Source organism: Cheilinus undulatus, linkage group 24 (assembly GCF_018320785.1).
Source record: "Cheilinus undulatus linkage group 24, ASM1832078v1, whole genome shotgun sequence".
Classification (NCBI taxonomy): Eukaryota; Metazoa; Chordata; class Actinopteri; order Labriformes; family Labridae; genus Cheilinus; species Cheilinus undulatus.
In genome coordinates, this window is record NC_054888.1 from 6,711,801 (window position 1) to 6,735,171 (window position 23,371).

General features: G+C 39.9%; 1 protein-coding gene across 6 annotated transcripts in view; it reads left to right on the forward strand.

Moving 5' to 3' along the window:
- The window catches only part of b3galt1a (UDP-Gal:betaGlcNAc beta 1,3-galactosyltransferase, polypeptide 1a), a 240,692-nt gene extending 222,215 nt beyond the window's left edge, over positions 1-18,477 (forward strand). For all 6 annotated transcript variants that reach the window (XM_041781535.1, XM_041781538.1, XM_041781537.1 and 3 more), the window contains one exon: positions 16,341-18,477. In XM_041781535.1, the coding sequence (XP_041637469.1) occupies positions 16,594-17,580 (987 nt within the window). In that variant the 5' untranslated portion in view covers positions 16,341-16,593 and the 3' untranslated portion in view covers positions 17,581-18,477. The remainder of the gene's footprint in view (positions 1-16,340) is intronic.
- Positions 18,478-23,371: the final 4,894 nt, after the last annotated feature.

Sequence of the window (23,371 nt, forward strand, 5' to 3'; positions counted from 1 at the left end):
AAAATAAGTCCAAACATCCAAGGTGGTGAATATTTTTTGTAGGCTCTGTATTTGAAGGATAGCCCATCCAGTTCTATCCTTTTCAGTAAAAATGCTAATTGACACTCTGATCTGCCTACCAACGATGGTGACAACATACGTTGATTGGTCAGCATCTTGCCTGAAATTAGTATGCAGCTGTGTAGAACCCCACTGGGTTCTGTAGGTAAGAAGACACAACACCGATCACCAAGACAAACCTTTTTCTGCAGACTAGGACTTGATCCAGTATCTGATTTTTCCTATGCAGACTTGAAGTCTGTTTTTCCATCGGTTCATGGCGTAGCATGTTTGAGTCTCGCCCTCCAGGGACGCCGTTGTTTGTTCAGTAATTATAAAACATTCACAGCCACTCGAAGACTGTGTCACACAGCCTTGAGAGAGGGAGCGACATGTGTGTTAGATAAATCTAATTTCATCATTCACCATTTTTTTCTCCTAAGACACAAAAGCAATCACTTTCTGCCTCTATTATCCCCACTGTTCTTTGTTGTCAAATCATATTAACAGGTCAGGCCTGTAACTACATCATAACGCTGCAATGTAAAGAATTACCCAACGCTTAGATGATTTGACAGCTTTGCTTAAATCAGCTGTCACAAAAAAAAAAAAGCCCGCGAGTAATGTCGGCTGCTTCCTGTTTTTCTCTGCCAATCATTAAATCTGTGGTATTGAAGCAGGCAGCGTGAATGTTAGATGTCATCCCAGAGCTCGGGATGATTTATTTACCTTCAGGTGTGTCTACCACGCGAGCTCATCCCTCACTCACATGTAACCTCCAATGTAGCGAAGACAGTAGACGCTACAGTCTATTAATCCAGCTCGCAGACACTCTCACAGCCTTGTATTTATTTATTTTGCTCCCTCCTGCAGTGACTCACTAACACACAGTCACCCCCCCTCCAACAGCAAGGTCACTCTGCGCTGCACTAATGACTGCAATCAATTATCCGGTGCAACATTAAAGAGGGTGAAACTCCCACTTCTCTGTTACCTTCCAGCGTTTTGCACCGGCTTGTAGAGGTCGTATGATTGTCAAGATTGCGAAGCAGATGATTCAAGTTTCTTCAGCCCCCCTCCTTGCAGAAGTAATATATCAGAGTGAAATCTTCTCTTCATTTCTTTGATGTATGATAAAAAGGTGCTGATGAAAATTCCAGCTCCTGAAGCGTAAGATCGAATTAGGGCAAAGTACAGGGATGATTGTGACTCCAGTGCACATCAGAATCATCCAAGACTGCAAAAATAACCCAATAATCAACATGAAGGATATGCAAGTTTTAAAAAGGCTGCTCAACTCCAAAATGCTCGCCTTTTTCCCCACAATTTCCTGTGTTTAAGATGTAGAACATGCAAAGGGGAGGCATGTTCTCCTAGTAAACCAGCAGCAAAGTTAGCAACAAAACCAAGTTGATGTCTCTTTAAAAGGACAGAACAAGACAAGGTAGTGTCTGTTTTACTAAAAATAGATTTTAAAAAGTTAGCAGCTTGTTTTAAGCAAATTCATCTCCTTCCTGCATGTTTGTGTCGAGTTGTTGAGATGTTAGAGGCACTTCCTGTGTTATCTTTCACCACTGCTGCCTCTCTTTCTCTTGCAGCCTAGGGATGAAGTATGACCAAAGATCAACACTGGCTATAAAAAGTATTTACCTCCTTGGATGTTTTACCCTTGTCTGGATTTTTTAAATCAATCATGGTCAGTATAATTTGGCTTTTTTGACACACAGCTCTGAGTCTGTGTGGATAGGTCTCAATCAGGCTTGCACATCTGGACCCTGCAACTTTACTCCATTCTTCTTCGCAAAACTGCTCAAGCTCTGTCAAGTTGCATGGAGAGTCCAGCCAAAAACTTTCTTCTTGATTGTGGTCTGGGCTTTGAACATTGATCTTGTTGTCTTTAAACCATGTCTGTGTAGCTTTTGCTGTATGCTTCAGGTCATTGTCTTGCTGGAAAGAAATCATCTCCCAAGCCGTAGTTCTTTCACAGACTGAATATGATTGTCCTTTCAGGATTTTGCTATATTTTGCCGCATTCATTTTACCCCATCCCCACAGCATGATGCTGCCACCATGCCACACTGATGATGTGATATACAGTGTTTGGCACCTTAACTGATGGCCAAAAAGCTTCCAGACACAGGTGTATTTATACTATAATCACTTGAGACACATTCACTGCACTCAGGTGATCCCCATTTCGCTTTTTCTATAATTTTTGTCAAAACAGCTAAATCATATTGAACGTAATTGATCTATAAAATCAGTTTTTGACATTTTCTGACTTGCATCTGGGCTCAGTGAGTTATCAAAACTAGAACCAAGGGTTTAAAAAATCGCCAAGGCTATAAATGAGACCCATCTTTTAAGAATAAAGTTAGAATATTTTTAGCTTAGCTTAGCATAACCATTTCCATTAGCATCAAGCTAACTAAGTCAAATGAAATGCTTGTAGGGTTTGATTCCAAAAGTTCCTCTCTGGAGCAAATCCGGTTGAATATTTCATTTTTTTAGCTATATCTACAGCACCAGTCTTCATAAAAATGTTGCTTATTAAGAAAAAACAGCCTGAAAAACTAAATGCACTTGCACTAATTCAGCTAACTGATACATAAAATAACTATTTTCTGCTTATGTCTTCATTTTCAGCCTGTAGCCAAACATTTCTGCCTCCTCAGCCAGTTAAAAGTCCAAACCTCTATCTTGGTTTACCTATTTTTAGCTTTGCCTGCTTGCAGAAGTTTGAAACTTTGATTTGATCGGGGATTTGAAAGGATTAGATCTGGATGAGTGGATTCAATGAGTTTGCCATTGAAGGCCAGCTCTGAGGCCTGCACCTCATCAATTTAACCATTCTTCCTTTAACATGTGGGCTTCACATCCTCTAAATTTATTCAGTAATTACCAGAGAACGCTTTCAAGGAATTCATCACTTCATCCATAACGCGTCAGCCATAACAAGCTCAAGGTGATGTCTTTGAACTGCTTCTTTCTGCAGGATTGGAGAAAGAAAACACACATCTCGTACTAACAGTGAGTGTTTGGTTTGGAAAGTGGCTGAAATGGCGATGAATCACTCATCAAAAATGTAGATTCATTCATCTGTCAATCAATCAATTATCTAAGTGCGTCACCAGTGGAAAGCTTCCATGAATAAATGTTTGATCACTCCTCAGTACAGGCATGTTAAGAGCTGTCTTTTCCTTTATCCCACAAAGGTGATCATAACGTGGCATCTTGGATCAGTGTGAGGTGTAATGGAGCAGCAGAGCTCGCTACGAGGTTGCTAAATTGACTTCCCAGGAGGGGGACACATTCAGACTTCTTAGCACTAAATGCACGCTCACTGCTTTTCTCCCCTCTCTGTCTCTCCCCCACGGTCTGTCAGCCGCTGTCATGACAACCAGTTCAGATTAGCAGATCATTACCAATAAGGCCATTGAATGAGGTGTTGATAATGACTGTAATTATTACGCTGTCTTTTCCTCCTCACCTTTTACACCTTAATGCCTGTTTTTACTGCTTTGTGGTATTTTGGAGTTACTCGCTCTTTGGCATGTTTAAATGGCCTTTAGTCAGCAGGGTAGTCATTACTTTGATCTACAGTAATGCTGGAGAAGTACATGGAGTCTCAGGCATTTCTGTATCACATTACCATCATAAGCAACCAGGAACAGAAGCAGAAAACATTATGGAGAGTAATACAGCATGCAGCCAGCTCTCTGTAGCTTTTTATCTCTGCTCAGAGACATTCAGATGTTCCTGGTGTGAAGAGCGACCTATGGGATGGTTTTCTGTGCAGTGTGAGGAGACGGAGACTTGACTGGCAGAAAGACCTGGAGGGCAAAAAGAGTTTAGAAAAGTGGCTGCAACCATAAAATGATCTTCGGCCTTTTACTTTTCCATCTCTTTAACTCTCTAAGCCCTAAGCTTTTAACCACTTTGTCTCGCCTTGACTTATTGTCAAAACAGCTTGTAAAACATCAACCTGACGGTGCACAGTCAAGCTCTCAACATCCTTTTCTTTAGGACAATCTGAGCTTTAAGAATATGTGTGCTGCAATAATTTCACTTGGATTTATAAAAAGTTATGTGAGTTTTTTTTGTTTGTTTGTTTTTTGCACAAACGTGTTCTCCGATCTCCTGGGGACCAAAAAGTGAAAAAAAAAATCTTTAAAATATTGACTTGAAATTCCTTGTGTTTTTTATATTGGCTGATTTTGAGTCATTAGTCAAAGAATTTCTCGTCTGCAGTGACACAGAGGGACACATCACGGCCTCTCTGTGTCTTTTTCTCTTCATTATGAGCCATAGATGTGTGGTGTTTGGCAAAGCATGACGTAATGACAGAACAGCCGCCATTGGCTTGTCACAGCCAGCTGTGTCATCCTCGAGTCCAGGACTCAGACTTGTGTCCAACTGGATTCCTGATTTTCAAGGACTCGTGACTCAACTTGGGCTTGAGTGCTGGTGACTCAGACTTAGACTCATACTCAAGATTTAACTACATTAGAAATCAGCGATGAAGAGAAGGACTTTATTTTTTTTCATTGACTGGTTTATTCTGGACTCGACTTGGATTTTTCTCTGGTGACTCAGACCCAACTCAAACTTGAACACTGGGGACTTGAGACTTGACTACAACACTGGTCACAGCCCAGGTGACATCTGTTGTAGGAACTCAATATGGTGGCTGATGCTAAGCTAGCAGCAGAAACCATCGAATAATTGATTCAGAAGTATGGTTGAGGGAGAAAGTGGATACAGCATCAAATTGCGATATTTTGCGAGGCAGCACATCGTATTAATTTTTTAAAAATTAATTGCTAATATGAATTGAAGTCTACTATACTGGATAAATAACTTCAGTTGCTTCTCTGTCCACTTGATGACGCTGTTGCACCCTTTTTTACAGTGAGGCTGACAGAGTTGACGGTTATATAGCAGGAGAAAGTTAGGACGACCAACACGGCAGCACAGAGAACATTGGGAATTCATCAGGGCACGAACAGCATGGATATGACACATGGGGGTTTGTAAGGAGTGCCACATGAAAATAAAAGTGTGGTAATACAATAAAAATGAAGTCAAGGCTAATGCTAAATCAGCTAAACAGATGAAAAAATGGTATGGATAGTAATATATCAAATTGCAAAATGTTTAAAATCACAAAAATATCAAGGCCACTGGTGATTCCCACCCCTATTCAAACCTGAAAAGTCACAAAAGTTCCAGGATTGCTAGAAAAGCTACCACAAGGGCTACAAAAGCATGGAGCGTTATTAGAACGGCAAAGTGGAGGGCTTCCAGAGGGAAAAGAAGTAAGCGGCTACAATTTATGGTTCGAAAGCTGTCTAACTTTTTGTAATCTCTGCCGCTTTTTGTCATTTACCACAACGTTGGTCTCCTATTAGTCGTCTCCTTATGGAGACTTTCTCAGACTCTGATCTAGAATCATTTATCTCTGCCTGAGGATCATCAGTGGTCTTCCTTCTGTCTCTAGTACTTAAAACGTTGAGGTGTCTGACATCTGCTTCAGTTAACTTTTATTTCCTGCCTTTTCCTTGGTGCAGTTTGTAAGTACCAGTCTGGACAGTTGACTCCAGACCATACTGTGAGATCACTTTATGTCTTCCCCAATTTGTTTTATCCAGCATCATGAGGTGCTTTAATGCAGAGTCTTTCATTTTCAGTGAGCTCTCCACGTTTTGCCATTTTGAACAGGAACGATTCACCTTTTTGTACCCAAATATGGGCCGACTGGGAGGCCAGAAATGAATCAAGCATAACATTCAACCACTAAAACTATTTTTTTCTGTTCAGGAATGATATTAAATAACTTTGATTTGACATCTTAAACCCCCTCCCCTCGAGATCTTGGAGCCAGGTTGGGAACCAAAGCTGTTCCAGGTACCAGCATAAATCTGGATGGACACAACCGAAAAACACTGGTAACTGAGATCGCTTTATGCTAAACTCATGCATCTTTGCATCCCTAGTTATACTGAACGTCTTTTGAATCAGACTTCCAAATAAAGGAGCATGGAAATGATCTATAGAAAAGAGTGGGAACCCTGCAAGTCTGAGTACTTTTGACCCTTTTGTTGCACTTGGGACTCAATTTTTCTGACCAAAAACAGCACAGGCCTTTACAAAAATATGAACATGTTTATATATTTGGGAAGAAAAGGTCAAGAAATGCTTTATCACCAGAGCTAATATGAGTGCTCATTAGCTAGCATTAGCTAGTTAACATCATCTAACAGTTGCATCAGGATTACTGTCAGCTGTCACTTTCAGTCAGTGTTTTGGGGCAGTTGTGTCCCTGAAGGGACAGCGGAGTGTCTAATAGCATTAATCTACAACCCCTTCCTCTCTTTCTTTCTCTGATAAGATGCTGTAGAAGAAAACAGCATTGTCTGCTTGTTGGTTAGTGCAACAATAGCTGTCTGTGAGACAAAGAAATTGAAAATAAAAATTACCAAGAGAAGTAGGAGGCATATTAGAGCAGTAACCTGGCTTTAGCATACAGCAGAAGAAAGCTTTTCTTATCTAGTGTGTGACAGAAAAGCTATGAATATTGGGTAATTTCTTGTATTTCAGTGCTAAAATGTTCAGGCCAGCATATCTGTGAAGCGTAGACAGTACTCTCTCTCTTCTGATTAAAACTGAAGATCTGAAATTTCCTCAAACTTTTTCTCATTAGAAAGTAAGGAACCGTGTCATTTTAAAACATTTGGTATCAAAAAGTACCAGTCTTGAGAATTTTGGCAACTTTGATGGAGATTTGCCCAAAAAGTAGTTTTAGTTTTAGACCACTTTTCATCATTTTTTTAACAGCATGTGCAGAATTGGGCTTTCAGACACATTCCAAAACGTCATTTCATAGCAGTCGTTTTACTTCCCATTCATGCAATAGACATGGCCCACCATCCCGTGTGACTTAGGTTGGCATCAAGGTGTCAGATGTTCTGTTTGGTTAGGTTTAGGCACCAACAGTGAGTGGTTAAGCTAAGGGGACATGAAACCAGAGGGGTTAGGTTTGCCTTACAAAAAGGCTAGAAAGTCTTGTCTACTGTTGACCTCCTTATGCCAACAACACTGGAGCTGCATAGAGGCTGAAGGCACTGCACAGACCAATGCATGTTACTCTAGGAATCCACCCAACCGTATGTCCTTGGACCCAAGGAATTAAAAAATGGAGAGGTGGTGAACTTTCCAGACTGGAGCAGAGTTAGGCCTAGGACATGGTTGATTCCTAGAGTTAAGGTTAGGCTCGTCTACCAAGCCCTGTATGGAACCATAGACATAATATACGTAGACGCCGCATTGGCCAGTGGGCCATACGTCAACGCCGCTGCCATTTGTTTATGGAACGGTCTTGCCCCTGGCAATATGGCGGACATGTTGACGTACAGCGGCAGCGTACAAACACAGTCAGTGAGGCGTCTACGTATATAATGTCTATGTATGGAATGTGAAGAGTCGTTACAGATCATCCCTTTTGGAGAAAGAACCCACTGGTCTGCTGATTCAGTCAAACTCTTGAAACTAAAGGCTTCTCATAATCCAAAATGTTATTTTAGCATAAATTCCAAAGCTCAACTGTAAATAAAATCCATCTTGTGGTTGTGACATGCCCACTAAACCAAGTAATCAGTGAGTGACCTTTACAGAATGTGCAAAATATTAAATATGGTAACCATGGTAACATGTATGATGTGGGATGCGTGTTGTCCTTGTGTGCCAGTCATCATAATTCAACAGTTCTTTATTAAAGGGCTAAATATAGTAACCATGTAAACACACTGCTCCAACCTGTCTCTCTCTATATATATGTATATATATGCTAATCAGCTTTTATTAAAGAAGCTTCAGTCTCAGATGAAAGTAATCATAATCATACTGGGAATTCATTCCTATAATAACAAAGAGAGCTAGATTTAAAGTTCAGTACAGCTTCTTTACCCTAACCCAACATCAGTTGGTTGATTTATTACAAATTAATTTGCTTTTCTTCATTCTTTCTGTTTGTTTCCATTATAGAATCTGTTATTTTTCAAGAAGAAGACATAGCTTCAACCATTTTTCTTAAAAAGTTGGGACGCTGATTAAAATGTAAATAAAAACTAAAAAATATTTTTGAAAACATTTAAACCATTTTTCTTATCATTAACAGTTTCTAAGTTTCACTGTATCAAATGTTTGAATTTAAATGTTATGTTAGTTTCAGAAAAATGTAAACAATGCCTTTCAAAAAAGTTGGAACACTGGTTGCAACAGCCTGGAAATGTTGTGGGTTGTACAAATCAACACATTTACCTTTTATCTACATTTCAGTCGATGTCCCAACTTTTTAGGGAAATGCAAAGTGGCATGTAGTTGAAGACTTGGTGTACCACATCCAAAGCTTGTTATTTCGTTGCTTTTGCTGTAACGTGGGCACATTAATACCACCAAAGATGCAAAAATACAAAAATGATATAGCCATACAAAAGTTACAACAGGTTCAAGTCAATTACCACTATCAGAGACGCCATATATTGAAATTGAGCTGAAGCTGGTGGACTTCCTGTTGGGATCATGGTATGGGTCCAAAAGACTTTTTTCAGGTCTCTTTGTGACCCATCTGCTGATCAAAAATCATACATCTAGGTTGAATGGTATATATGGGCTGATTGTTTGAATAGCTTCTGGAGGAAAAAAATCTATCCAAACTTTGGGGTCAGTTTGTGGCCCTGCCATATGGTGAAAACTCACAGTTTGCACAACTTTAAATCTCCATCTTGTCTGGAATCATCCAAAAAATTCTGGAGTCAATTAGATAAAATGCCTCTGCAGAGTGTGTTGAAATGTGAGACCTGCAAATGTCCAAAAAACTTCAAATTTTGATCTTTACATGTCAATATCTCACTTCCTGTGCTTATTTTTAAAAGACAGTAAATTTGTTTTTTGTTCATCTTTACATGATACATATGTGTAGCGATTTTCATGCATGTAGCCCAAACTTTGTGGAGGGGCTCCCTAAAAGGACATTTGACACACATACACAAAACCACCAAAAACACAGTAATCCACCAAGACTGAAAAATCTGCCAAGTTTGGGGAGTTTTTGATTGTTTAAGGCCTCCAAATTTGCAGTTGTTTTGAGAGAAAAAATAATAAGAATGTCTACAGATACAATCGGGTCCTTGCTCCGAGGTCATTGCATGGGCGTTAAATATATACAGTCATGTGCATACCTTTGAGGCATGTAGGATGCTTGATGGGCTGCAACCCAGAGCTGGCAGGAGGGTGGTCAGAGTCAAGCTGGACACATGTCGATACTTGTGTTTTGGTAGCCAAGGTCAAGCTCGATGGCATTTCTTTTGTCAGGGCATTTTTACCCATGATGCACCCAGAGACAGCTGTATTTTTTATTTTAAGGACTTTGGGACATCCACAGCATTACCAGGAAGTCATGGCAGCCCTGCTACCTGCCCAGACGGTACCTTAGACCAGTGGTTGCCACATAGGGGAGTATTTTTTAGATAACATATTTTCCTCTAAACACCAATTTGCCCAATTTCAACCTGTTTTTATTATTTTTTTCACACAAATTTAGTCAATTTTAACACATTTTTACCATTTAAACCCCATTGTTTCAGTTTAAACCCTTTCCACCACTTTTTTCTTCCTGTTTTTGCCACTTCTAAACCAATTCTTGTCACTCTCCACCCTCTGCTGCCTCTGCTGACCCACTATTACCTCTATTAATCACTTTTTACTGCTTTTTATTCCCGTTTTAATCACATTTCACTATTTGCTATGCCCATTTTTGCTAGTTTAACCCATTTCTGCCCATTTCTGCTCATTTTATGCCTCAGTTATCCCATTTTTGCCAATTTAAAACAATTTTTCATTCCATTTCACCAAATTTTTCACCCATTTGGCCACTTTCAAAATCCCATATTACCACCTGTTTCACCTATTTTTGCCATTTTTTAACCCATTTTTAAGAAATTGTAAGAAGGCTATTTACTACAGCATAAAAGAATTTTAAAAATTATTTGATAAGAGTGGTCATTATTCAGGTTAAATAAAAAATATGTTTATCACAGCTTAACTTTACAATTTACCTTAATTTTGCTGACCTCCATGGGCCCCCAGTTTGACTGGGCCCCAGAAAGCTCCCCCCTTTATCCCCTCTTATGGGCAGCCTTATCTGTACATGATTATTCTTGATTGTGCGTGGCTGTGTCTGGGTCTCCTTTCTCTGGCATTTATTTTGGGGGATGCAGGCTGAAAAGGCTGAGAACCCCTGCCCCAGGCCGTCTTACTACCACATCAGCCTCTCTACCCTAGAGGTGGGGACTTTATTTTTTCTCTAGAATACTTCCTCGTGCCATCCTCCTCTTACTGGCTTACTTGCCACATCTACGCCTTACTTCAGAAACATTTTTTGGCCCTAAAAATGTTCTGCACAGCACTGCATATATTTGAAGATGATATAACAGTTGCATGAAACTTTGATGTTTTTTTATTTATGAACAACCGTTTAAATGTTCTACAGCCACGGCCCCTGCTCAGTCATAACCATCATTTAATGAATAGCTATATTTCATTAGTCAGAGCATAAAGTAAATGCAGTTAAACAGTCTCAAACCATTAGTAATTTATGATGTGGGCCTCATCCAGCCTGGCATGGATCTGCATGCAGATATTCTTGTGAAATTAGCTAAATTAGCGTTGGAATTCTTTCCTTTCACTATTTCCTTTAATCCCGCATCCTTCATAAGCAACCAACACTGGGTCCAGGCTCCCTTTAGCCACACTTAATTAGTGTTCTGCTGACCACAAAATAAAACTGTAAGTAGTTAGACTTCCTCACTGCAAGAGCTGCATCCCTGTGGTGTAAAAGCATGATCCCATCCCCTGATATTCTGTTAGAAGTGTAACATATGCAGCGGAGGATTCTCATCGAGTGCTAATGTAATTCAAAGTGACATGACGGCATGAAAGGATACAGCCATCTTTCAATTTGCTCTGAGGGGGGAGTCGGGTCTGATGATTCTGTGAGGTGCACAGCCAGGAGAGGGTATCAGTTATTCTGGGCTTTAGCCGAATGAGCGTACAGTGGTTTTTGGAGGATTAAGGAACCAATAGACCCTCCGCGGGAAAGTTGAAGACATGGCGACGCGAAGACGGGACATAAGGGAGAGAGGGGAAACGAGGTCGAGGGAAGAGGGTGAACATGATGAATTGGTGATTTTATCGGGCGGAGAGGGGAGGAGGAGGCAGGCAGGGAGTTGAGATTGAGTGGCTTCAGGGAGAGTGAAGGCGATAGAAGCTGTCAATAAGTTAGGGGAGAGATTTGAGTAGATGAAACGTACACACAAATAGAAAAAAAAGCCAAAAGAAGACCAGAGGTAGAAAGGGATGAAATGAAGAAAGAACAAGGGCTCGCTATGATGAGACCCCGAGACAAAAACAATAGAGAACAGAGATTGAGACGAAAACAGTGGGAGAGGGAGGTAGTGAGACATATAAAGATGGATCAAGCACCCAGTGAAGTAGAGAAGGTGAGAGTGATTGAGGGGGAGGAGGTGTGGAAAAGCAGCCATGATGAGATGGATTCTACTGGACCATGAGATTGATGAGTCTGCTTTAGAGAGGGAGGGAGGGATCGAAAAGGGTGGAGAGAACAGAAAAGTCTTGATGAAAAGAACCAAGAACCGACAAAATCTGGTGTCTGATAAAAGAATGAGCTGTTTTTTATCGAAGCGGATTCATCTTTAAAACAGGGCACTGGCATCTTTGCAGATTTGAGTATCTCTAATAGGATCTATAGCGCTCTCTTTCATCATGATTTATGCACGGTCAAGAAGAAAATGTATCTTCGCTGAGGAAGAACAGGACTGCTGCTACATCAAAAGAGATTATGTTGCAAATAAAAGTCTGTGAAGAAGGATTAGGCACCAAAGCCCTCTGAATTAGACACCAAAATCTCTGTGTTTTGGTCATCCATCACCAGCTTATGAAGTCAGATATAAAATAAAGCCAGAAGATAGAATCTGGGTACAATAAATGCACAGATTTTTTATCATTTTTCCATCTTAAAAGGTTTAACTTCCCCTTTATGGCCTCCCAGTGTACCCAAATGGAGTAGAAAGTTTGACGTCTTGCAGAGAAGACGCTCATTATCGAAGGAAACCAGTGCCAAAGTTCAGTGTAACTCCTGCAGCATCAGTAATGCATGATCAGGATAAAGAAATGAATTTCTGCAGAAGAAGAACAGGACTGCTGCAACATCAAAAGAAATGCACTGGAAATAATAGTGTGTGAATAGGTTTAAGACCCCAGCAAATCCAGCACCAGAAGTCTTGCAAATTGGAAACTAGAAATCCTGAGAATTAGTCATCATGACAGAAGGAAATGTGTAAAATTGGAATTCCGGTTATGCAAAGTCAAAAAAAAGTCATACTCCCAGAAGAACAAAATGATTTCCAATACTAAAGGACAATGTTAGGTGCTCGTTTAGTACAGGCCTTAGTGAAGCTGCCCATACATAGAAGCTTTGTTCCATGATGCACCTGCTGGTTTGAATCCTGATCCTTTAGTGCAGGTCTTCTCCCACTCTCTCTCTCTCCAAATTTTCCTGTTTCTCTTCAGCTACACTGTCTTTTTGAGGTTTAATTTATCTCCTTAAGTATGCCAAAACAGAGCAAAAGTTGCACAACTAATGAATTTGAAGTTCGCCAAAGAAAACTTGTAAAGTCAGTGTGCCAGAGCTCAGATTGAATCTTTTATCATAAGTTTTACATAGTCAAGAAATAAAGTGCTCCCCTTCGAGACAAATCCCAGAAACCAAAAGCCCTATGTATTTAACAACAAAAAAAAAATCTATAAATTTGATGGTTGAGAATCCCTAGAACTCAACACAGCAACACAAGAATTCAACAGCAAAAACCATGAAAATTCTACAGCAAAAAACCCTAAGAATATTACACTATAAACCCAAAGAAGTCAACATCAAAAACCATAAGAATATGGCATCAAAAACATACAAATTCAACACCAAAAACTCCAGAAATTTTACATCAAAACCTTAAGAAATTTGAAACAACCCTAAGATATCAAGACTAAAAACCTTTACAATTCAGTGCAAACACCATCCCAAGATTTCACCATCAAAACCCTAAGAAAAAAAAATAAAAACAAAAAATAAAAACTAATCAGTCTCAAAAACCCATAATAGTTTCAGCACTAAAACCCCGAGGAATGAAACGGCAAAATCCCAAAGAATTCAATCCAAAACTCTATGAATTCACTCCCAAAACACACAAAAATTCAACATCCCAAAACATAAAGAGTTCAAAAATAAAACACTTTTGAATGTAACACCAAACACCCTATGAGTTCATCATCATTTACCCCAGAAACATACAAATTCAACATCTAAAACTGTACAAATTTCATAACATAAATCCTTACAGCTTTTACACCTGACCCCTTAGAATTCTTGTTCAAAAAACCTTTGAATTCAACACAGAAAAGAATTCATAACAAAATTGATATCCTAAGAATTTTACACAAAAAAAACATAGAATATACCACTAAATAAAAGAGAATAGAAATTCGATTTCAAAAACTGAAGAAGTAAACAAAAAAACTAAGAACTTAATACCAAAATCAAATAATTAACATCTGAAACACCTAAAAATTCAACTCCAAAAACTTTAGATTTAAACTCCAAAAACCTAAGAATTCAACTCAAGAAAATCTGAAGATTCAAAACCAAACCATCTAAGAATTTGACACAAAAAGCCTGACAATTACCACCAAGACCCCTAATAATTCACCACAAAAACCCCTGAGAATTCAACACCAAAACCCCTGAGAATTCAACACCAAAATCCCTGAGAATTCAACACCAAAACCCCTGAGAATTCACCACCAAAACCCCTGAGATTAGACAGCAAAACCCCTAATAATTCACCACCAAAACCCCTGAGAATCACCACCAAACCCCCTCATAATTCACCACCAAAACCCTTGAGATTCAACACCAAAACCCCTGAGAATTCAACACCAAAACCCCTAATAATTCAACAACAAATCCCCTGAGAATTCACCACCGAACCCCCTGATAATTCACCACCAAAACCCCTGAGAATTCACCACCAAAACCCCTGAGATTCACCACCAAACCCCCTCGTAATTCACTACCAAAACCCTTGAGATTCAACACCAAAACCCCTGAGAATTCAACACCAAAACCCCTGATAATTCCACACCAAAACCCCTAATAATTCAACACCAAAACCCATAATAATTCAACACCAAAACCCCTGAGGATTCACCACCGAACCCCCTGAGAATTCAACACCAAAACCCTAATAATTCAACACCAAACCCCCTAATAATTCAACACCAAAACCCCTAATAATTCAACACCAAAACCCCTCATCATTCACCAAAGAAACCCCTGAGATTCAACACCAAAACTCCTGAGAATTCACCACCAAAACCCTTAAGATTCACCACCAAAACCCCTAATAATTACCACCAGAAAAACCCATGAGAATTCAACACCAAAACTCCTGAGAATTCAACACCAAAACCCCTTGGAATTCAACACCAAACCCCCTAATAATTCAACACCAAAACCCCTGAGATTCACCACCTAAACCCCTGAGATTCACCACCAAACCCCCTCATAATTCACTACCAAAACCCTTGAGATTCAACACCAAAGCCCCTGAGAATTCATCACCAAAACCCCTAATAATTCAACACCAAACCCCCTGAGAAATCACCACCAAAACCCCTGAGAATTCAACACCAAAATACTTGAGATTCACCACAACACCCCCTGAGATTCACCATGACAACCCCTAAAAATTCACCATTAAAACCCCTGAGCATTCAACACCAAAACCCATAATAATTCAAAACCAAAGCCCTGAGAATTCACCACCAAAACCCCTGAGAATTCAACACCAAAACCCCTAAAATTCACCACAAAAACTCCTGAGCATTCAACACCAAAACCCCTGAGAATTCAACTCAACAAATCTAAAGATTTACCACCAAAAGCTGAAATTCAATTCCAAATAACAAGAATTCAACACAAAAAATGTAAAATGTTCCTAATCAATTTACTGCCAAAACCTTAAGAATTCACCACCACAACCCCTAAGAATTCAGAACTAAAATCCTTGAGAATTTGACATGAAATCGTCTTCAAATTCACCACCAACCCCCCTTTAGAAAAACTACAAGACTTTGTTACTAAATCCCCTGCTTATTAGTCATTATCACAAAGGAAACATTAAGAACGTCAGCATGACTGAGCTCTCTTAGTGTCAGTTTTTCACAGTTAAGACGACAATTTGTTTCCCAAGTAGAACTAGCTGGTACTTAAAAAAAGACTGTTTAAATACAACTATGTAAGTTAAGATTGTTCACCAAACCCTGAGGATTAGACACCAGAAACCTTACAAATTTGTTATCCATCATGGCAGTACGATGCCAGATATGACATAAAGCTTGTAGATAATAATTTGCTATAATGTGTTCACAGCTTTGATCATTTTCAGTCTTCAGAGCTCTAACTTATCCCCATATGGCTTGTCAGTGTGCCCAATTAGAGCTAAAAATTCCACAGCTAATGAAGACGGAGCTCATTACCAAAGGAAACGTGTAAAATCTGCATGCCAAAGTTCAGCTTGACTCGTGAAAAAAGGTTGGTTGAAGAGGAAAACGATTCGAAGTGAGCACTGAGTGAGACCAGGAGTAGCAGAGGAAGTGGATTTTTATCTTTCCCCCTGGAGAAAGTTTTACTTTCACCTTCCCTGCCCTGATCCTTCTCCCCCCTCTTCCTCTTCCTCTCAGACTGTCGGAGTTGCTCTGATTCGCCAGGCTGTGTCTGGTCCAGGGGGGGATAAGAGCGAGATAAACAGCAAACAGAAAGTGTGGGGAGCTGAGGCAGAGCAGGGCCTATCATTGAAGAGAGCTTCCTGGTATTTTCACTCTCTCTTTAGACCGCAGAGCTCTTATCTGAAGCAGTGATGGAAAGATAGGGTAACTGGCTGTGCCGCCTGCCTAGTGGACTGATGTTATGAGCTGTAATGAATATGGAGTAAAAGATATTGTTGAATATGTCGCACACCTTCCTTTTATAAGGGCTCTTCATGGGAGTAAGATAAGAGTTTGTTGGAAGTTACACCTCCAGTCAACATGCTTATCTCACTGCTGAGATTTTGTTATGTACTTTGGATTTATGCTTCAACTGACGGTCTGTTTTCTCATCTTTTTTTTAGATGCTGTGACAGAGAGCTGAAAGCATCCTCGCCATCTGCCATGGGACACAGTAAGGACGTAGACATGATAAGAAATCTCTGCTGTGGTTCTTTTCAAAGAGACCTCTAGAGAAGTCCATTACCCAAAATTAATGTCAGCCGTGTTGCGGAGGCAGCCTCAAGCTGCGCCGCCAGATCTGAGACGACCAATGGAGGCATGGCCTCAACGTTTCCGATGCTGCTCCCGCTGGTAACGACAGCCAAGTGACCAGCGATGCCTTCTAAGGTCTCCTGCTTATACTTGCTGACAGTGGTTTGCTGGGCAAGCGCTCTGTGGTACCTGAGTGTGTCCCGCCCCTCCACTTCCTACGTGGGCCAGATGACGATCCCTGTGCGCAAGGTGCCCAAGGTGAACAAGAACGCCACCTTCAGTAACATCCGAACGCGCTCGCTCAACCCGCATGACTTTGGCTACCTCATCAACGAGGAGAAGAAGTGTGAGGCCGAGCCGCCCTTCCTCGTCAGCCTCATCAGCACCACCCACAAGGAATTCGACGCCCGTCAAGCGATCCGTGAGACATGGGGTGACGAGAGCACCTTCACGGACGTTCGCCTGGTCACGCTGTTCTTGCTAGGTCGCAGCACTGACGTCGTCCTCAACCACATGGTGGAGCAGGAGAGTCAGATCTTTCATGACATCATAGTGGAGGATTTTATTGACTCGTACCACAACTTGACGCTTAAGACGCTGATGGGAATGCGATGGGTCGCTACGTTTTGCTCTAAGGCGCAGTACGTCCTCAAGACAGACAGTGACATCTTTGTCAACATGGAGAACCTCATCTTCAACCTCCTGAAGCCCACCACCAAGCCAAGAAGGAGGTACTTCACTGGCTATGTCATTAACGGGGGGCCTATCAGAGACATGCGCAGCAAGTGGTACATGCCGAGGGATCTGTACCCGGAGAGCAAGTACCCACCTTTCTGCTCAGGCACTGGCTACATCTTCTCAGCGGATGTTGCTGAGCTCATTTATAAGACTTCCTTACACACCAGGCTGCTGCACCTAGAGGACGTATACGTTGGCGTTTGCCTCCGTAAATTGGGCATCCACCCATTCCAGAACAGCGGCTTCAACCACTGGAAGATGGCGTACAGTCTTTGCCGATACCGCCGGGTGGTCACCGTCCACCAGATCTCCCCTGAGGAAATGCATCGTATTTGGAACGATATGACCAGCAAGAAACACCTGAAATGTTAGCAGGACTGTTGGAGCTGTGCAGCAGTTATCTCATTCTTCTTCGTCTTTGGCTTTGGCGAGTACTTTCCGGCACGTAGCACTGAGCTAGAGGAGCACTGACGTGGTTTCTCCAGGCGCTGATCGCTTCGCCAGGATTTTCTACAGTGAGGCCAAAGCAAGCTCCTCTGTATTCTACTTCTCTTTCATTTCAAGGTTTTCCAGAGAGGTGCACAAATCAGACTCACTAAACAGGCACAAACTTGGAAGTATGCTTTTTCAAAAATGTGCCAAATGTTCAGCCGGTTGTTTGTTATTGCCAGCAGCGCTATGATTTTATAGAAGACAGGAGGCTTAGAGGCTTGTGTAAAAGCATTCAGACAAAAACTGTCCCCATTACTCCACTGCAGATTACAGAAATGCCACAAAGTTCTTTAAACCCAGACATTCGCCATCACAAGCTCTTATTATGAATGTTCCTCATGTTTTTTCAGTTGTTGTGTTTTTCTGAAAAAGGTGTTAAAGTGTTGGATGTACTGTCTGGCACTTGCAGCAGCTGTCGTCTCTTTGGTGAACACAGCGAGCCTACAGTGTAATGACTCATTTAAACAGGATGAAACACGTGCATCGTGTTGCTCTTACTCTAGAAAGCAGCAAATATATGAGTATTATCAACCTTCTCTGTTTGCATCTGTTGTATTCTTTAGATTCAGACATATTTTCTTATGAAAGGTACTCGGACATGGCGAGAGATATCAGCTGCTTTCATTCCCAAGTGAATGTTACTTCTGTTAATGTGTTATGTGCAGTTATTTGTCTCAGGCCGTGCCGTGAGCAGGCTGCAGACTATTATATTTTCTATTACTTGAACATGATGGAGAACAGATGTACTGCAAGCGCAGTGTGTACTGAGGACACATATTACATTTTGGAGTGCTTTCTTCTTTTCAATTACTTGAGATTCAATAAAGCGCTTTTATAAGACCTGAAATTGTATTTATTACAGAAAACAGTATCAAAAGTTTGTATTTGGCTCAAGTTAATACACATTATCTTTATATTAATAAATGGGAAACTAGATTACTGTCTGAGACGACTGAGCTGCAGAAATGAAAGCTTCTCATTAGGACCGCTGTTCATTCAGCGGCAGCTGTTCCCGGGTTGAAACAGGTCCCAGCTCTCAACACGTCGGTGACGGGCCAGCGCCGGGTGGATGAGGAAACAACATGGCTGGGTGCTCTTCCCTGCAGGTGTTGGTGTGTTTTTGGCAAATATTACTGTGCGATTTCTGTGTAATTGGCTGATGGACAGCTGTTTTTCAACCTAAAAGAGAACTCAAACCTCAGACCGGTTTTTCGCTAAGAGCTTGCAGAATATGGGGATTTATTAGTACTGTTGGTCTGTCAGGGTCCAGATCTCAACATTTAAGTGCAATGGTGCTCATTTTCAAACTTCCCTTGAAACCAGCACCCTGTAAATTTTACTGCTCTTTTTGTAATGAAATGAAATAGTTTTGCCTCCATTTAAAAAAGTGATAAAAGTGAAAGAAAATCAAGAAAACATTCCTTTAAGACACCTGATTCTTTGTCATCTCCCTCTTTCCTGGTTCCTCATCTATGCCAACACAATGATCTCAACCAGACCTAGTCATGGCTTTCTAAAGGTAGTATGTGTAATTCCAGGGTTGTTGCACCTCAGCTGAAACTGTGGGGATTAGCTACTTTTTAATGTCTTGAATAACAGGAAAAATTGATGTTTTAAATGATGAATTACAATGCAAATGACCTTTTTTGTCCTTTTTTGGTTTATAATAAAAGTTATTTGTTTAAGTTTTATTTTATCATCAGTTTATGTAAAATCCATAACAGATACTCTCCATTTTACCAGGTATCCAAACATGGTGATTGATGATTCTATTTTTATTTTTAAATGTTCAGAACTGTTTTGTTTCAGGTTTATGAAGTGTAAAGATAGAGGGGATCTAACAAATCCTTTTACTTCACAATGCCTCTTGATCAACCCACATCTACGCCTTACTTCAGCCTCAATTTTTAGCCCAAACACACCTAAAACTTCTGCGCAGTACCGCATTATATTGATAAGGAACAGGCAGCGAAGTCAGAACGGCTAACATTAGCAGGCAAATAAAAAGACTATCTTACCTTTAGCTACCTAACACTCTTGTTTACTTAAATTCCGGTCGGCCAGCTTACACATACATCAACCAGCTGATGCAACCACTGGAAAACTTACAGTACTGTTAGCTAGAAAATATGCCTATCCTAATGAATCCTACATAAACGCATCTAATAATGGAGCATTAACAGGTCGAGCCTTAACCTCCTGAGACCTCTGACAGTTAAGGACATTGTAACATTTTGATTTTCTACAACATTGTGTTAAATTTGCCTCTAAAATTTAAATTAAGTATCCAGAATTTACATACAAATGTAAGTAATTAAGTAATTGGAATGTCTGGAGAATTCGCTTTGAAATTTTCAGTTAGTTTTTTTGTTTGTTTGGTTTTTTTTTTTGAAAATTTGTGGGAATGTTACTTTTTAGAGTTTGATTTAAAGGGTTTTTTTGGTGGGGGAGCAATGTACTTTGATTTTTTTTTTCTGAATTTTATATGAGAACTTGATGAAAATTTTGTGGCATTTTCTTGGAATTTTTAGTTAAAATTCAATGTAAATTTTTTGGCTTTTTCAGAACAGCTCACTGGGATATTTGGGGAATACTTTAGGTCATTTTGGGGTGTTTTTAAGGGATTTTTGAACGTTAACAAATTTTTGGTACTGCCTTTGAAATTTTAGGGAATTTAGGGGGAATTCTTTTGGGGGGGAGGGTTCTCTTTCTGAAAGGGAGTTTTCCAGGAGGACTGACGCCATTTACTGACAGAACGGCCCCCTACCAACGGGACGAAACACAATTAAAATCTGTAAAAAAGTAAAAAAAAAAAATCTACATTTTTGTGTTTTGTAAAGTACGATATGCCTGCTGTCCTCATGTGCAAACATCATTTCTTGGTGAAAACTACTTCCTGTTGAAGGACAAGGCTTTGGTGTTAAACTTATCAGGTCCTGCTGATCCCAAATAAGCAAGAGAAACCAAAAATTGCCAAGAATTCAGAATTTCTGATATAATTGACTCACTTTGAATCACTGATTTGACAACAGTCCCTGAACAGCAGAGCTGAGAGAAAGAATTTCAGAAGGACTAAAAAGAAGTTGTATCTTTAAAATGCCCCAACCTTATCCCCTGCTCCTGTCTTTCTCTGGCATTGTTTTGGAGGAAAGAAATCATATGAATTTAACTTTTCAGTGAACGTCTTTAGAGCATTTAATTCAACAAAGCAACAATTAACATCTCTGGTGGAGATCTTTAAAGCCATAAGAAGCAGAGATTTAATCATGTTATGATCACTTTAATCATTTGAATGACTTTAAAGGGGAATGCAGTGCTGGCATTCACAGCCACATTTATCAGTATTGGCAAATGTAACTCTTGATTTTAAATGTAAGACTGAACAAGAGCGTAACTAAACTCAACACTAATGTTTCTGACAAAAACAATGAGTCAGGCTGACTTACCCTCAGGCAAACTATTGTTTCATTTATTGTTTTTAAGAGACCAAGCCTGAATGTGCTTACAAAGTATTATTCACCAGCATTTGCTGCTTCTGTTTGCATTTGTATGAGATTGATTTAGGAGGGAACGTTCTCTGGATTAAGTACATCATACACAAGTTAGTGACTGTACTCAACATATAGATACAGACAAGATCATGTGTTTAGTACAACCTTAACGTAGTAACATAACAATAGTAAGACCACTCAGGAGCACTTCTGCTATGTCAGATAATCACTCTGCAGTTGGGTTGTCACTGTCTAATCTAACACTTATTCTGATTCAGTTAATGGACATGGAAATGAATGAGTGTGTTTACATGTAGTTAGAAGAAGTTAATTTTACAAGTCTGGACTTTTAAAATACATGTAAATGTGTGACAGAAGTCGTACTAAGACAGATTTCTCAAAGTCATCTTGACAGCATGGTTGGGGGTTTGACATTGTACACCTGAATCGGCCCCAAACAAACCGTAGCATCTGCAGAGTTTCCACACCAGACAGAACAACAGAAGGTTGGGCCATAAAATACAAAACATAACGGAGGTGATGTTGTCATCTGCATAAGTTACAGCAGCTGGGTCACGTGACCATCCCTTTTCACTTCTTTACTTCCTTATTGTAAAACAGAAAAAGAAAAAGACATGAAACAAAATTTAGCCATTTTTCAGAGTTCTTTTCCTAATTTTACCTTTAATTTAAAAAAAAAAACAATAAAGGAAAAATGGCGCTGTATTCTCATTTTATGGTTTCTGTTAGACTTTGGTACCCTGACCCCCTCCGTTTCCACACCCAAGTCCCTACAGACTGAGCTAACTAGCTAAAGGGGGTGCATCAGTACCTAGCATACATCTGTCAACAAATCTGTCCTCCCTTATTCCTCCTCATACTAGGAAAAGATCCAGTTAAATCATCTAACTGAGCCATAACTGTTGCTTGGATTTACAGCATGTGAACTGATAAATATCAAGGGTACGGAAGCCCTAATAGGACATGCATTTATACATTTCACTCTGTTTTCCATGATAATGAGTACAGTGCTTAACAAATTTATGAGACCACCTGTCATATTTGTCTCAAAGACCATCCAGCATCATGAAGTGCTTTAATGCGGACTCTTTCATTTTCAGTCAGCTCTCCATGTTTTACCATTTTGAACAGGAATGAGGAATTTCAAACTGAATTCCCCCAAATTTGAGCTGGCTCACTGGGCTTCTCTGAGAAGTCAGATATTAATCAAGCATAACATTCAAGCACTAAAACTGATTTTTCTCTTTAGGAATGCAAGTAAATAACTATAATTTGACATATTAATCAAGAAATAATAATGTGCTTTACTATTATTTTAGGTTTTTTGTAAACCAGTAAATTTGAAAATTCATGGATAACAATAATAATTCTATTTTAGCATTAAAAATGTCATTTGGGTTAAAGAGCTTCTACATATTGGTGTATTAACCATCACAGAAACATAAAAAATGATTTTGGTAATCACCAATGCTGTTAATTTAGGGCAGCTGTGGCATAAACCTTACTTTGGTCAGGGTTAGGGTGGTCTAATAAATTTGTTAAGCACTGTACATTTTGGTTTTGTTGTCGAGTTCTTGACTTGCACTCTTTAATACCTGATGATAACAGTACTGGCTTGCCCATAATAACAGGTGGATTTCTCAGAGAACTGGAAGCAGGGTCGTTATCCCAAGATAAAGAAGTCAACTTAAAGCTCTCGTTTGGAACTTTTGTCTATTGTTGACTTTGGCACCACCTGTGGACAAAGCTCTTTTTAACATTCAAATGGTGCACTCACTGGTAAAATTTACTTTGCAAATTATTTTTAATAAGTCTGTTCTTGCAGAGTGCTACGCATGACTTTGACACCTACCCCCCTATGCTAGCATTTTAAGGCATTTCAAACAGCACCAAAGAAATAACCAGTTTTGTCGATGTTGCTTTCTTTCGCTTTTGTAGCTCATAAAGATTCATCGCTGTTGATTTCAGCCGGTTTCATGAACAGCTAAAATCTCCTCACGGGAGCTTTAAATGATGCTTTTCCTCATGTGTTAGCATATGTGTGCACTAATCAGCTCCACTCTAATTAGGACGCTCCAGCCTTCAATGCCTACAGGTGCAACTGTGTATTCCTATGTGAGCATATACATTTTCAACTCTTGTTCCAGGCGTCATCATCA